This window comes from Myotis brandtii, unplaced genomic scaffold (genome assembly GCF_000412655.1).
Source record: "Myotis brandtii unplaced genomic scaffold, ASM41265v1 scaffold898, whole genome shotgun sequence".
Lineage (NCBI taxonomy): Eukaryota > Metazoa > Chordata > Mammalia > Chiroptera > Vespertilionidae > Myotis > Myotis brandtii.
In genome coordinates, this window is record NW_005371683.1 from 1,938,360 (window position 1) to 1,953,170 (window position 14,811).

General features: G+C 43.1%; 1 protein-coding gene across 1 annotated transcript in view; it reads left to right on the forward strand.

Moving 5' to 3' along the window:
- Nucleotides 1–840: 840 nt before the first annotated feature.
- The window catches only part of DSTYK (dual serine/threonine and tyrosine protein kinase), a 49,924-nt gene continuing 35,953 nt past the window's right edge, over nt 841–14,811 (forward strand). Inside the window, exons 1-2 of the mRNA XM_014532503.1 lie at nt 841–855; nt 1,219–1,291. Coding sequence (XP_014387989.1) covers nt 841–855; nt 1,219–1,291 — 88 coding nt within the window. The remainder of the gene's footprint in view (nt 856–1,218; nt 1,292–14,811) is intronic.

The following is a 14,811-nucleotide window of genomic DNA, read 5'->3' on the forward strand; positions in this document are numbered from 1 at the left end:
TAGTGCTTATTAGAAAGGAATCTAAGCAAAGTTTGGAATTGAGTAGTAAGTTAGTGAAGGCAATACAAGGCCTGTTAATACAAGCTTTTGACTGGATTTTTTTTTTCTAAATATATTTTATTGACTTTTTACAGAGAGGAAGGGAGAGGGATAGAGAGTTAGAAACATCAATGAGAGAGAAACATCGATCAGCTGCCTCCTGCACACTCCGTAATGGGGATGTGCCTGCAACCAAGGCACATGCCCTTGACTGGAATCGAACCCCGGGACCCTGAGTCTGCAGGCCGATGCTCTATCCACTGAGCCAAACCGGTTAGATCTTGACTGAATTTTTTAAACTCTTGTGATAGATTGTCTCAGCCCTGTGGAGCTAGGAGGGTGCCTATCACACGGGGACAAAGAGGTTAGGGTTTTCTTCTTATACAGGCGGTTCCTTAAGTAACTTTGATTCAAAATACTTAATCTGCCATCGTGGGCTATCTTGGATTGGCCTGCCCAGGGCCCTGACACTAGCTATGCTGAAATTGTGGTGTTGACATCTTATGCCCAGAGATGTTCTGAAAATGGAGCGATAGAGGGGACTGACTTCTGTGAGGCCATCAGAAAACAACTGGTGGGGAGGGCTAATGATTTTAGCGATGATCCCTGGAGTGTGTACTTTGACCCTCTCCCTTAGCAGTGCTTTCCCGTGGCTTTCCCTGCTCAGGGGGTTTTCTTAGAGCTTATCTAGTAAAACAGCGCAAAACAAAAGACCCTCTATTGCTGCTGTTTTATAACAACTATTTATTCTTGAATTACTATTGAAAAAAACCCCCACGAGAGTAGATACACCTCGGAGGGATGGAGGTTTTCAAGGTACCTAGGTTGGCTCTAGTTTTTATCCTTGAAAAGTCAACTTATGAATACAAAGGCACCTTTTGCATGTTGCCTCATTGGCTTTTCTAGGTGACTGCATGGTGAACCAATCTCAGCGTTTTTTAACTCTCTTCACCCTCTGTCCACCCGAAATGAAAGCGAAGAGAGGGTACAGATGACAGCACTGGGAGCAATTTGATTTTGTTCCATAAAATGCTTCGGTTCCTGTCAGCGTGAGGAGTTTTATCTTTGGAGGGGAAATTAGTGAGGTAGCCCTTCTATGTATATTTTGGGGATGCCATTTCCCCAGCTGTGTAGGTAATTGTGTTAGGAAGGAGGAACCGCTCCTTAAGAGACAAGTAGCTCTTGTTCTCTCCTTTCTACAGGCTATCTTTGCAGGGTCATGTTCATTCAGAGACCATCTCAACTTTCTTTTGTGAATGTGGGTTTCTAATTAGTAGGGACTTGGAATGTTAAGAGAAGGGACACTTGATTAAAAAAAAAGTTTTTCTAGAAAAAGAGAAAGGCGGGGGGCAGGCATTGATGTGAAAGAGAAACATCGATTGGCTGCCTCCAGCACTCACCCTGACCAGGATTGAGCCCGCAACTTGGGCATGTGCCCTGACCAGGAATCCAACCAGCGACTTTTCAGTGCACGGATGACACTCAACCAACTGAGCCACACTGGTCAGGGCGGGACACTCAGTTTTTCATCCTGTGAATCTCTAGAACAGCGGTTCTCAACCTGTGGGTCGCGACCCCTTTGGGAGTCGAACGACCCTTTCACAGGGGTCGCCTAAGACCATCGGAAAACACATCTATAATTACATATTGTTTTTGTGATTAATCACTATGCTTTAATTATGTTCAATTTGTAACAATGAAAATACATCCTGCATATCAGATATTTACATTACGATTCATAACAGTAGCAAAATTACAGTTATGAAGTAGCAACAAAAATAATTTTATGGTTGGGGGTCACCACAACATGAGGAACTGTATTAAAGGGTCGCAGCATTAAGAAGGTTGAGAACCACTGCACTATAACCTCTGAGCCTCAGTTTCTTCGTCTGTAAAGTGGGAGGGGGTAGAGTAACAGTGTCTATCTGTGCCCAGTGCCTGAAACACCTGACTGATAGGAGGAGCTCAACAAATAGTCACCTGGAAGGTGACCTGGAGTGAATACAGACTTAGACCAAGATTTTCTTGAACATTGTAAACTTAATTCATTTTAATCTCTGCATGCCCCGTGACCCTAGCACAGGACCGGCACAGGACTGGTGCGGGAGAGCACTTGCTGGGAGAGTTGGAAGCAGCCATGGATGGGCAAGTGGGCACAAAGATGTGTGCACGGGTGGGTGGATGGACAGGCATGTAGCTGGATCAATGATGGATGGAGAAGTCGGACATCTGGGTGTATAAATGTGTGCTAAGTGGGGGGAGTGGAGGGATGGTGGGTGGGTGGGGTGAGGGTAGAAGAAATAAATACGGGACACGCCCTCATTGTGATCTGTCTGCTGGAGGGCTTCAAGATGGAGTGAACCCAGAAAGCACGTATCAGCAGGCCAAGGCCCACGTGAGGCAGCAGCTCTGCCTTTACGAGTGTGTTCTCCAGGCTAACCCACACGGAGAGCTCCCCTATCCGTCAATTTTCCTGTCAGAAGGTTCAGAAGTAATGAGAGAAAGGCTTTGAGCACTTCTGAAAAAGGCAGATGGACTATTACAAAGTAGCACAGGGAAAACTGCTTTTCTTGTTTTTAGATCTGGTGGAGTTCCTAGCTATTGCAATGGATCATAAGTCTCTCAGTTTTTAGAAACCAGGATGACTCAAACGTGTCTAATTGGAATGCTCCAGTGTCCTGCATTCCCTCAATCCTGACTCCCACTCCTATTGACTGAATGATCTTGGGCAGATCACAGCTCTGCTGGGCCAGTTTCCTCCTCAGGAAATGGGGATTATTATGGTAATAGCGCTCAGGGTTGTGGGGAGTTATATGTATTTAGAGCAGTGTCTGGTACTGCTAAGTACTTGCTATTATTCAATAAACTTTTGAGTGCCTGGTTTAGGGGATAAAGATAAAGAGTCAAAGACATTGGCCTTGGATTAGTGGAAATCATTTTCCCTTTTATACTTTTCTCCTAAGAAAGAAAAAAAATACATATATATAATAATCAATGTTATCGTGTACCTATTTGTGTACGTTGGATGAGAGATGAAAAGGAAGACCTGAACTTGGTCCTCTAGAAAAGTATAATCTGATCTCAACCATATGCACACGTAATGCGTAAAGCAGAAAAATGGCAGAAAGCGGAGGCATTGTAGGCGTTTTATGTGAGTTATGATTCTTTCTAGAGCTCTTTGCCTTTGGTTAGCCAACAGCTTGACTTCTCCTACATTCTTCACCCTCTTGTTGTCACAACTAGTATAAACTGGTTGCCAGAATTAAAAAGAAGAGGAAAAACACTAGTGCACGTATTTAAGAAGACATTTTTCTTGAACTCCTTAGACAGAAATTGGTGTGGATAATGAAGTTTAAGTGGCAGAGTGACATCTGGGAAAGGGACAGAAGGTCAGGAGAGAGGAGATTCTTTCCAGCCTGGATTTATAGAACTGCCATCTGCATGGGGTTGGGGGTGGGGAGAAGTTGGGGTTGTGGGATGGAACAGAAAGAGGTGGGTTGGTGTGATTTCTAGTAGTTTGCCATGGTCTGTGTAGAGGAGCTGCCTCAGCATTTCAATATAAGCAGAGATGGTGTAATTGTGGTTCTCACTACTTATATTACCTTAGGTGAAAAAACCCTCTTTCTCCAAGTACATCTAAAACTTGTATTTTCTCTTTCAGTTTTCTTCCTGGATGGAAGCAGCATGTAGTGGTCAGAAGCAAGCCCAAGCATTTGCATCAGACTTGGGTTCCTGTTCTAGTTCAGCCTCTTATTAACTGTGTGGCCTGGGGCAAGTTACTTAACCTATTTGAGTCTTGGTTTCTTCATATGTAAAATGGGAGTGGTACAGAATGCCACTTATTTTATTATTCCATCTATATGAAATGCCCAGAATAGGCCAGTTCATAAAGAGAGAGAGTAGACCAGTGATTGCCAGGGGATGGGGAGAGAAAAATGAGAAGTGACTGCTAATGAATATGGATTTCTTTGGGGGGAATGAAAATGTTCTGGAATTAGATAGTAGTGTTGGTTGCACAATTCAGTGATATGTGAATTATCTAAATAAATAAATGGGAGTGATAATGTCTGCCTCACAAAGTCATTATGACCTTTAAAGATACTATACATCAAAGCACTCAGTACAGGCATATAATTAGTGCTAAGTATATTAGTGTGTGTGTGTGTCTGCGTGTGCATTTGTGTGTGTGTGTGTGTGTGTGTGTAGTTGGTGAACAGTAGCTTAGGAAGTTGGAATATGATGGGTCAGGGGAAGAATAAGAGAAGCAGAAAGATACTAGTAGAATGTGGGACAGAGCAATTTTGAACCAGAATCAGATTTAGGCGCAGGTCTCTAAGCTCCAGTTTTGTTTCTGTGACTCCTCCCTTGTTCTTTCTGACCTGGCCATATATAAAATGCACCCTGGCAGGGGAGAGATCTTATTGCAAATGAGTCATAACCCAGGCTCCATAGCTTGTCATGGAACCATAATTTAATTCAGTTGAGACATTATTATCTGATTGAGTGAGTATAATGTGACACTACATATCCAAGCCCCTTAGTCCCATGTCCAGTTCCTAACATTTAGGGTGTCAGGCCCCTCTTTGCTGATCTTGCTACCTCCTTGCCTCTGGGAGGATATGGCCTCCCCAAACACAATGGCTTTTTGCACCCTTTCTCTTTGCCACCTTTCCCCTTTCTAATCTGCCTTTCCTAGGATTATCTGTTTCCCATGGCACAGGGAAGCCCACAACTAAAAAGGTTGGGATAGTTCTGCTTGCTCCTAAAAGACATTATTACCTTAAGATTATTATCATTTTCAATGTTTACTGATTTCAATATGATTAATTCTTCAGCCTTGCAAGTAGTTTCAAAGAAAGCATAGATTTAAATAAAAATTCATTCTGGTCTTTACATTTTGTTCTGCTTTGTCCACTTTGCCAGCATGCTCTTTATTTCTTCATACTTCTGTTATCTGACTCACTAGGTTAAGGGAAAAAACAATCTTCCTGCAGTAAATGTACTTCTCAAAAACAGTCTTTTTAAAATAAAACCTTAAAAACATGTTATTGAAGTAAAGGCAAATATGAATTTCCCCTTATATCTGCTGCTCAATTCCTATAGGCTCAGCACATACCGATTATGCTTTTAATTATTTACTTCTTTGCATGATAGCTATGGATGTATTTATCTTATCCTTCTGACTAGATTGTGAACCCCTCAGGGTAAAGATTATTTTTGCTCATCTTTGTATCCTACAATTTCTACCATAGTGCTTTGTGCATAACAGACATATCTTTTCAATTATTTCCATGGCTAGTAGACTTTGGAATGATGTTGTTTCTACTTCAGAAAGGTTTTTCCCCCTAAAAGAAAATACTTTTTATAGATTTGCCCATTTTGCTCTTTGGGCCCCTAAAAAAATAATGATGTGCATTTGATAGATGATTGACTAGGCTGGATGGCATTCTTTGCTAGTATCCCAGAGAACGATTTTCATGTCCCACAGAATGAGTTGCATGCAGATATCCAGTATCAGAGCTTCGCCATGATATAGGAAGTAAATTCCTAATACTCATTCACTCAACAAATCTTTATTAATGCCTCATTGTACTGGGCGCAGGACACATAATGAATGGTGAACCACTGTCCAAGTAATTATATTATTCATTCCAAGTTGATGTTATGAAAGAAGAATTAGTGTTTCATCATGTTCCTTCTACTGGTTTTCTACAAATTGGTTACCTACTTAATTAACCATTAGCTGCCTTAGAGGGAGTAAGGATAAGGCATATGGGAAGTTGTAAGATTAAATGACATTGATAAAACAGGAGTTGACATGCTTTATTAACTTTCTGAAAGAATACAGGAAAATTAGCCCAAACTGTCTTTTTTTTTTTAATCCTTACCCGGGGATATTTTTCTACTGATATTTAGAGAGAGTGGGAGGGGGAGAGACACACAGAGAGAAACACCGATGTGAGAGAGACACATTGACTGGTTGCCTCCTGCACGTGCCCTGACCAGGTCTTAGGCTGGGGAAGAGCCTGCAACCGAGGTACATGCTCTTGACTGGAATTGAACCTGGAACCCTTCAGCCCGCAGGCCGTTGCTCCAGCCACTGAGCCAAACTGGCCAGGACCCAAACTCTTTTATGGAGTAATTATAATTATCTTGTTTGTATGATTTAAAAGCAGTCTCACCCTGGGACTGCACCTGCAACCTAGGCATGTTGACCGGAATCAAACCCATGACCTTTCAGTGTACGGGACATGCTTCAACCAACCGGGCCACACTGGCCAGGGCTTGTGATGTTATTGTTAGAGTGTTTGTCATCTTCATATCTTTCTCAGAGGTTACTCACAAGGAAGCCAGTATGAAGAGTATGAGGTGTGTGGGTGCATGTATTTTTTTCTTAACAGTTTATTTATTTTTTATTAAAATTAAAAAAAGTTGATTTGAGAGGAGAGAGAGAAACATCGATTTGTTGTTCCACTTATTTATGCATTCATTGGTTGACTCTTATATGTGTCATGACTGGGATTGAACGCACATATGTAGTTTTAAAGAAAGCATGGATTTTTGCATATTGGGATGACACTCTAACTAACTGAGCTACCCAGCCAGGACTTTCCTAACAGTCTTAAGACCTAAGGTAAAATTTGTTCCTTACTTCTTGTAGGAAAATAGTTCACCTCTAGGAATGATAGGTTTTGCTTCCTATATGGGAATCTGAATGCTGTCATTCATAACAAGAGCACAGGGGGTGAATCCATGTGGAAGATGTAGTTTTTCGTTCCTTTTTTAAAAATATTTTTAAAAATTGATTTCAGAGAGGGAGAGAGAGATAGAAACACCAATGATGAGAGAGAATCATCAATTGGCTGCCTCCTGCACGCCCCACACTGGGGATCGAGCCCGCAACCTGGACATATGGCCCAACCAAGAATTGAACCCTGACCTCCTGGTTCAAAGGTCGATGCTCAACCACTGAGCCACTCTGGCTGGGCCAATTTTTCGTTTTTGACCTTCCCTGTGGGATTTCCAGTCTTAAGTTTAGTCCACCACATGTTTGAAAATTTATTCTTTGCCAAATGGGGAGTCTGGTAATCTTGGGTATCCTGGAACTTGCCACCTTAACAGAGAGAACCAGGTGTAGCAGTGGCTGAGATATGTGCCCCCTTGCTTAGAGCTATAAACCAGCCATATATAATATTCCTCCAAAGTCCAAACCAAACCGAAGAAAAGTTTGCCAGTGCGTGGTGTGGGGTGTGGGGGGGACCCACTTGTGTCCCCGATGGCCCACAGCTGCAGTGCCTGTCGCATGGGGCGCAGTGGTGCCTGTTTCTGTCCCTTTAGCGGGCAGTGTGGTGGTTGGACGCATGCCCAGCCTGGTGCCCTGTGGCTGTGGGAACCTTTGACTGCAATTCTCTTTGGAGTTGGGCCTCTATAATGTGTTTCCGTTCCTTGCGGGGGTGGTTTCTGGGCAGGAACATGGGAAGTAGGACTTGAAGGTTGTTTTTCTTTTCATTTGTTTAACTAATAATGCATCAAAAACTATCCCAAAGAATTATGATAGGTCATGTAGTCATAAAAGCCTTTGATTTTAAAATGAAAACCTCACATTTCTTTTAAAAAATACTTTATTCCTTTTCTTTAACTCAGATGTAAAGTAGGTCTAACTGTAGCTTCATCAGATTAAGAGTTTGTTTTTTAAAAATATATTTTTATTGATTTTTTAGAGAGAGGAAGGGAGAGGGGTAGAGAGTTAGAAACATCAATGAGAGAGAAACATCGATCAGCTGCCTCCTGCACACCTCCCACTGGGGATGTGCCCGCAACCAAGGCACATGCCCCTGACCGGAATCGAACCTGGGACCTTTCAGTCCGCAGGCTGACGCTCTACCCACTGAGCCAAACTGGTTAGGGCCAGATTAAGCGTTTTAATGCCTTATTTATGCTGGACAAGATTTTATCTTAGCGTATTTAACTTTTTCAGTCTATATAATGGGGAGAGAATTCTTTTTAATTGATTTTTTTTTTTTTTAAAGAGAGGAAAAGAGGGAGGGAGGAGGTGGAGAAGGAGGAGGAGAGGAAGAGAGAGAATCTTCGATGTGAGAAACATCGATCTGCTGCCTTCTGTTTGTGTGCCTAGACTGAGGATCGAACCCACAACCTAGGTATGTGCTCAGACCAATTAGAACAGCGGTTCTCAACCTGTGGTCGCGACCCCTTTGGCGGTCAAACGACCCTTTCACAGGGGTCGCCTAAGACCATCCTGCATATCAGATATTTACATTACGATTCATAACAGTAGCAGCATTACAGTTATGAAGTAGCAACGAAAATAATTTTATGGTTGGGTCACAACATGAGGAACTGTATTTAAAGGGCCAGAAGGTTGAGAACCACCGAATTAGAACCTGCCACCTTTTGGTGTAGAGGACAACACTCCAATTAACTGAGCCACACCAGCCAGGGCTCCCAGGATTTTTTTTTTTTTTTTTAATCAAGACAAACTTTTCAGAGCAGACTAAGGCCCTGTCATAGATATAGCTAGATTATAAGATTTATTTGAATAAAAACTTTATTTAAATTAGAGAGACAGTGACTGAACCAAATGGAGTTTACTTTTTAGTAATATGCTGCACAACATACTCTAGCCTTAACTTTTAACATTATGGAGATATCTAGGTGCAAGGAAAGAATGTAGGGGAAACAGTATTCTTCCGGCATACAAGTGCCCCACTGTCGAAACCCATTTCAGTTTCTCCGGATTGAACCATTTCCTGCTCTGCTGGCTCTCATTCCAGGTGGTAAATGGAGGTGTTCCACTGCTCCTCCTTGGGAAAGTGGTTTGTTGGTATAGAAGTGATTTGCTAGTATCTGGTAAGAAGGAGGTCTGAGACCAGAAGAGGTGGAGGTGTGTTCCCCACCTCTGAGTAATCAGAGGCACCACTGTAGGCAGTCCAAGGTCCAGCTTCTTCTGGTGGGTTCTTGTTCTGTGAACTGGATAGTTGTAGGAACTTTTATCAAAGTGTCCTGACCTGGAGCATGATGTTTGTCTCTACTGCCTTGCCTTGAGGATTTGGATTCTAAATGTGATCCTGAACTACTTAGATTAGTGCCTTGAACTCCCCTGACTCTGATCTGGCAGCAGCAAACCTTCACAGGAAGATTGAGGAGGCAGAAAGTAACGTGAAGGGCAAAAGTGCAGACAACAAAGAAACTTATTGTTTAAATTCTGTTATTGCCGTATTTAATGCATTTTTTTTTTTTAACCTGCTGGGTTTGGTTTGTTTTGTCAAGTAAAATTCTATCTCTTGATGTCTTTCTCCTCTGAGATCCAGAACTGGGTCACTTTGCTAGGCATCCTTTTGGCTCATTTTTAAAAAATTATTTTGAAACAATTTCAAACTAACATAAATCTTGCCAGATCAATACAAAGAGCTCTCATACTACTTCATGCAAATTCCCCAGTTGTTAACATTTTATTGCATTGGCTCTATCACCCAATGGTGTCTACTCATTTTCTGGGCAGTTTGAAAGCAAGCTCTAAGTAAGTTGTCTTATCTCCTGTAAATACTCCAGTGTACATACCAGCATACAACCCCACAAATTAGGGTGTTAATATTGACTCACTACTACCATCCAGTCCAGTTCGTTGCTTGGCGCCTACATATGCAAATTAACCGCCATTAACTCTCCCAGTCCAGGTTAATATTGACTCACTGCTACCATCCAGTCCAGAGATCCCATTCAGAAATTGCCCACTGTTCCAATGATGTCTGTTTTTCTTTTTGATCCAGGGTCCTGTCTAGGAGTATATGTTGCATTAGTTGTCTTGTCTCTCCTCCTCCTTCCCCGGGCCTTTATTATATCTTTGATAGGTTTAAAGAGTTGGTTTTACTTTGTGTAGGATGACCCTCCGCATGGATCTATCTGTTGTTTCCTCATGACCAGACTTGGGTCATGAGCTCTTAGGAGGATTAGGCACAGAAATGATGTGGTGTGCATGGTGTCAGCCCACCTGACTCCTGGAGACATTAAGCTTGATCATTGGTCATGTTACTGTCCTCTAGGTTTTCACCTTAAAGTCACCATTTTCCTCTTTGCAGTCAATTCAATTTTTTTTTAAAATTTCTTTGCCCTAATCACCCAGGCTCTGGACAACTAGGAACCATCCCCGAGACCACACCTTGCTGAATTTATTGAAACTATCCAATCCTAAACCTGCTCAGCTTTCACACCTTGCCTCATGTATTCTGTCCCATAAAAACTACAACAAAGGATTTTGCCCAAGCTTTCCTCCCCTCTTTCTGCCTCCCAACCCACCCCAAGCAGACCCTGGTGCCTCTCGTGTGGCCCTGCATGATATCCTGTGCGCCTGTCTCTTGGGATCTGTAAGAACTTCTTCCTTCACAACAGTCATTCCCCTGTCTGCATGTCTTACTATACCTGATTACAACAAATCCTGGGTACATTTCACAACTGCCAGTGATGGTGCCAAGATTAGAGAGGACAGACAGACACACAGAATGGGATAAGTATTGATTAAATTAATGAATTACTTTAGGGCCTGATATCTTACCCACCCTATTATTTTATAAACTAGAGGCCCGGTGCATGAAATTTGTGCCGGGGGGGGGGGTCACCTCAGCCCAGCCTGCACCCTCCAAGCCAGGACCCCGTAGGGGATGTCCGGATGCTGGTTTAGGCCCGATCCTGGCAACCAGACATCCTCTCACAGTCCAGGACCACTGGCTCCTAACTGCTCACCTGCCTGCCTGCCTGATCGCCCCTAACTGGCCCCCCTGCCAACCTGGTTGCCCCAAACTGCCTCCACTCCACCAGCCTGGTTGCCCCTAACTGCCCTCCCTGCCAGCCTGGTTGCCCCAACTGTCCCCCCTGCCGGCCTGGTCGCCCCTCACTGCCCCCCTCTGCTGGCCTGGTTGCCCCTCACTGCCCCCCCTGCCAGCCTGGTCGCCCTATGCAGCCTGCTGCTCAGTCATTTGGTCGTCCCTCACTGCCTCCCCTGCCGTCCTGGTTGTCCCACGCAGCCTGCTGCTCAGTTGTTTGGTCGTCCCTCACTAACCCCCCTGCTGGCCTTGTCGCCCCACTCAGCCTGTTCGGTCGTCTGTTTGGTTGTTTCGGATGTGACGGCCCCTGGCTCTTTATATATATAGACTAGAGGCCCGGTGCACAAAAATTTGTGCACTCGGGTGGGTCCCTCAGCCCGGCCTTTGCCCTCTTGCAGTCTGGGGCCCCTCGGGGGCCCCTTCCCCTGGCTGCTGGCACCAGTTTTCCTCCCTTTATTCCCATCCCAACACTGCGCCATCTGACTACGGAGACTCTCCGCTTGGGAGGCCCGGTCCTCTCCGTGGACTCTCCGCGGGCCCCCGGGGGCATGGCGGAGGCCGGCACGGTGGGCTTCCCTCTTTGCTCTTCGCTCGCCACGCCGGCCTTCGCTCACTGCTCCTGCCCGGGCCCAGCCGGCTTTGCTTCGTTGCTTGGCGCCTACATATGCAAATTAACCGCCATCTTTCTTGGCAGTTAATTTGCATATCGCCCTGATTAGCCAATGGGAAGCGTAGTGAAGGTACGGTCAATTACCCTTTTTGTCTTTTATTAGATAGGATTATAGATAGATAGATAGATAGATAGATAGATAGATAGATAGATGGCACTGAATCTCCCAATGCCAGCGACTCATCTAAAACTCCAGTTCTTCTACCACAGTATTAAAGCTCTAATTTGGTTTTTGGTTTCTTGAAGAAAAGATTTAAATAATAAAAAGGGGAGCTGGATACATTGTTTTGGATTCAGAAACCATATTTAAAGTATGAAGTTTGTTACTAGTAAATCTGTACCTTCCCTTCGAATTTACCCAAATTAGCCTAATTCTTCTCCATTCTTGACACTTCCCAATATCTGTCCCCACCCCACACTCCAAATGAAAATTTCCATCCAGTCGATTAATTTTTTGTGGGGAGGTGTTCTAAGATTTCACTGATAATCCTGTTCCTGTTATATCACCAGATGTAGCATCTACTTGGTCTACTTGACAACTGCCATCTGCCTCAGTGGTGGTTATTATAGTTATCATGCCTTCTGTATCTCTTAGTTATCATGCCTTCTGTATCTCTTAGTTATTATTCCTTCTGTATCTCTTAGTTATCATGCCTTCTGTATCTCTTAGTTATTATTCCTTCTGTATCTCTTAGTAGGTATTGAGTGTTAAGGAAGAGCTCTCTTTTTCCTTTGTTTATCTATTTATATCAGTCTGCACTTGAGAGTTTTTTCAATGGATTTTAATCTGTTATCATTAAAAATTTTTTTAAGCTTACATTGTTCTCTGTGAGCCCCGTTTGAGCTGGCTCCTGCGATCATTCTTACTGGTTACTAGTTATAAGATGCTGCCTTCCAAATGACAGAAACTAAGCCCTTGGTGAAGCATGGGGTCCTTCTTCGAGGAGCCCTTCCATCTCTGCATCTTGTAAATCCAGCCTCAGCTGCCAGCTGCCTTTGTGCTCCCTCTGCAGCATGCCCAGCCTCAGGAGCAGTTTCACCCAGAAAGGAGCTTGTCAGCAGGCTGCTGAGTGCGTCTCTTCATTTCTCATGGCTTCCAGAAGCTATCGAGCTGGGGGCAGAGGCGCGTTCTCCTCCCTGGTGCCAGGACAGCCTGTTTCTTTAAAACTATCAGAGATGCCCATCAGGTAGGAGGACTTCAGTGACATTTCTACCAGCTTGACTTTTCAGCTTTCAATACAAGCTTGAATTCTTGAGTACATTTCAATCTCTAATCTCTAAAAACCATCCCTTTCAACCAAAATATCTTGTACTGCTTGGTCCTGAAGTTTCTGAAACCCAGACTACCTACGCATGTGTTTTCCTTAAAGGGGGTGCTTACTCTTATTCAGAATCCTTTAAATTTAGCTGAAGGTCAGAGAGCTTGTTTGGGAATGATAAATGTTTCTTAGCAGAATTATTTTTCTCTCAGCTCCTGGGATTTTTGTAGCTCAATACTTTGAAACTTGTAGGAGAATTGGTTGTAGTAGAAAGACTATAAGCTTCATTTCTCAACTTAGGATTTATCCTTTACTCTTGGCACATGTAATTAAGAAATAAAACATCACTAATTATTTGTGGAAATGTATATTTGTGTTACTGATTACTTCAGTGAATTATAAAATGCTTTATATTTTCATTCACTTTCAGAGAGGACTGTACGTTTAATGTTAAAAGTGAGGTAAAAAAAAAACTTGACTGAAGGAGGAAATCCTTGCGGACCAGGAACAAAGATCGCAGTAGGAACTGTTGAGATCTGAATGAACTCTGAAGGCCCATGAGTTCAATAGTATGAGGCAAAGGCAGAGTCCCATTTCATTCACTTCATTGATTGCCTTCCTAGCTTGGCCATAGACTACAACTTACCCTGGCCTTCACTCACCTCTTGAATGTAATACTGATTAGGATGGAAAACTGGCAAGGAGAGTGGTAAACTCCATTGCCCTTACTCCAAAATAGTTTAAAGTACCTATTCTAATGGGCAGTAGAGACATAAAAGGCCATTAGTATTCCTTCTCTCCAGTTCTTTCTTTTTGGAATAGTCTTAACCTCAAACCCAAAGGATAATACACACCAACTGGTAAAAGGAGCATTACAATTTTTCTGAAAAGCACCTACTCTTATAGGAAAAAGACTCTAGTGACCTTAGGATAACAATAATTTAAAAAAAATGTACACCAGCTAATAGTAATACTGTGTTTTCCCCCCAAGCTTTATTTCTGGTTTTGGGCAATTTTCGTAGTGAGTGTCCATCTGCTTTAAATTGGGTTCGGGGCAGTTTTCATGGTGGCTCTGTCAGTCTGCTTACATTGGGGTTCTACAGTTACTAAGTTGTGTTTTATGCAGATTGGGAAAACGTGGTAGAGGGTGTAGGGGAGGAAATATCTATTCTGTTAGGGTCTCGAAGCTGGGCCTAAGACCTAAATTGATGTAGGACAGATTAACAGGAGAAAAGCATATGCATCTTATTAAATTTTCATTGTATTTGGGAGTCCTCACAAGAGAATGAAGACCCAAAGAAACGGAGTTGAACATTTACTGAATTGGATAAACAGAAGTAAATTTGAAAACATGACAAGACACAGGGGCTTGAGCTAGGGCAGTTAATGGTGGAAAAGTAGGAAGACAAAGGGTGGTTTAACAAGGCTTATTTGTACAGATTTTTCATGGCCTTGACTCCTGGTCCCTGGTGATAAGGATGTTGCTTTCCTTCTGGTATAAGGACATCTGCCAGATGGGGTTTTTATCTCCTGCTTTCAGGAAGAAAAAGGGAGGTCAGAGCGCTCTTCTTAAACCTGCTGTGTGCCAAGTACCTTCAGTTCAAAATAATCCTTATGCCAAAGTGGCATATTTTGGGATGGCATATTCTGCCACCCTTCAGGGGTATTGTCTACTACTAAGTAATAACCTGGTAAAGTGGTTCAGAACCAGTCTCCCAGAATGTGGCACTTTGGCAAGTGAACTATTTTGAGCTGAAGACAATGAAGGTCCAATGACATAGAGCTTTTTTTTAACCTAACCCTTAACTGTCTAGAAGAATTTAAATAGAGGGCCTGGTCTATGAAGAGAGCTATCACACTGTCAGCCACAAAGAGTATGGGTAGGTGTAGTGGTCTGGGGAAGCTTGGCAGGGGCTGGAGATTGAAGTCCTCTCTCAGTTCCATTATCTCTGAATGGCCTGGCAAACATTTGTTTACCAAATTTTTGCTCTTCCCATCCTCCTAA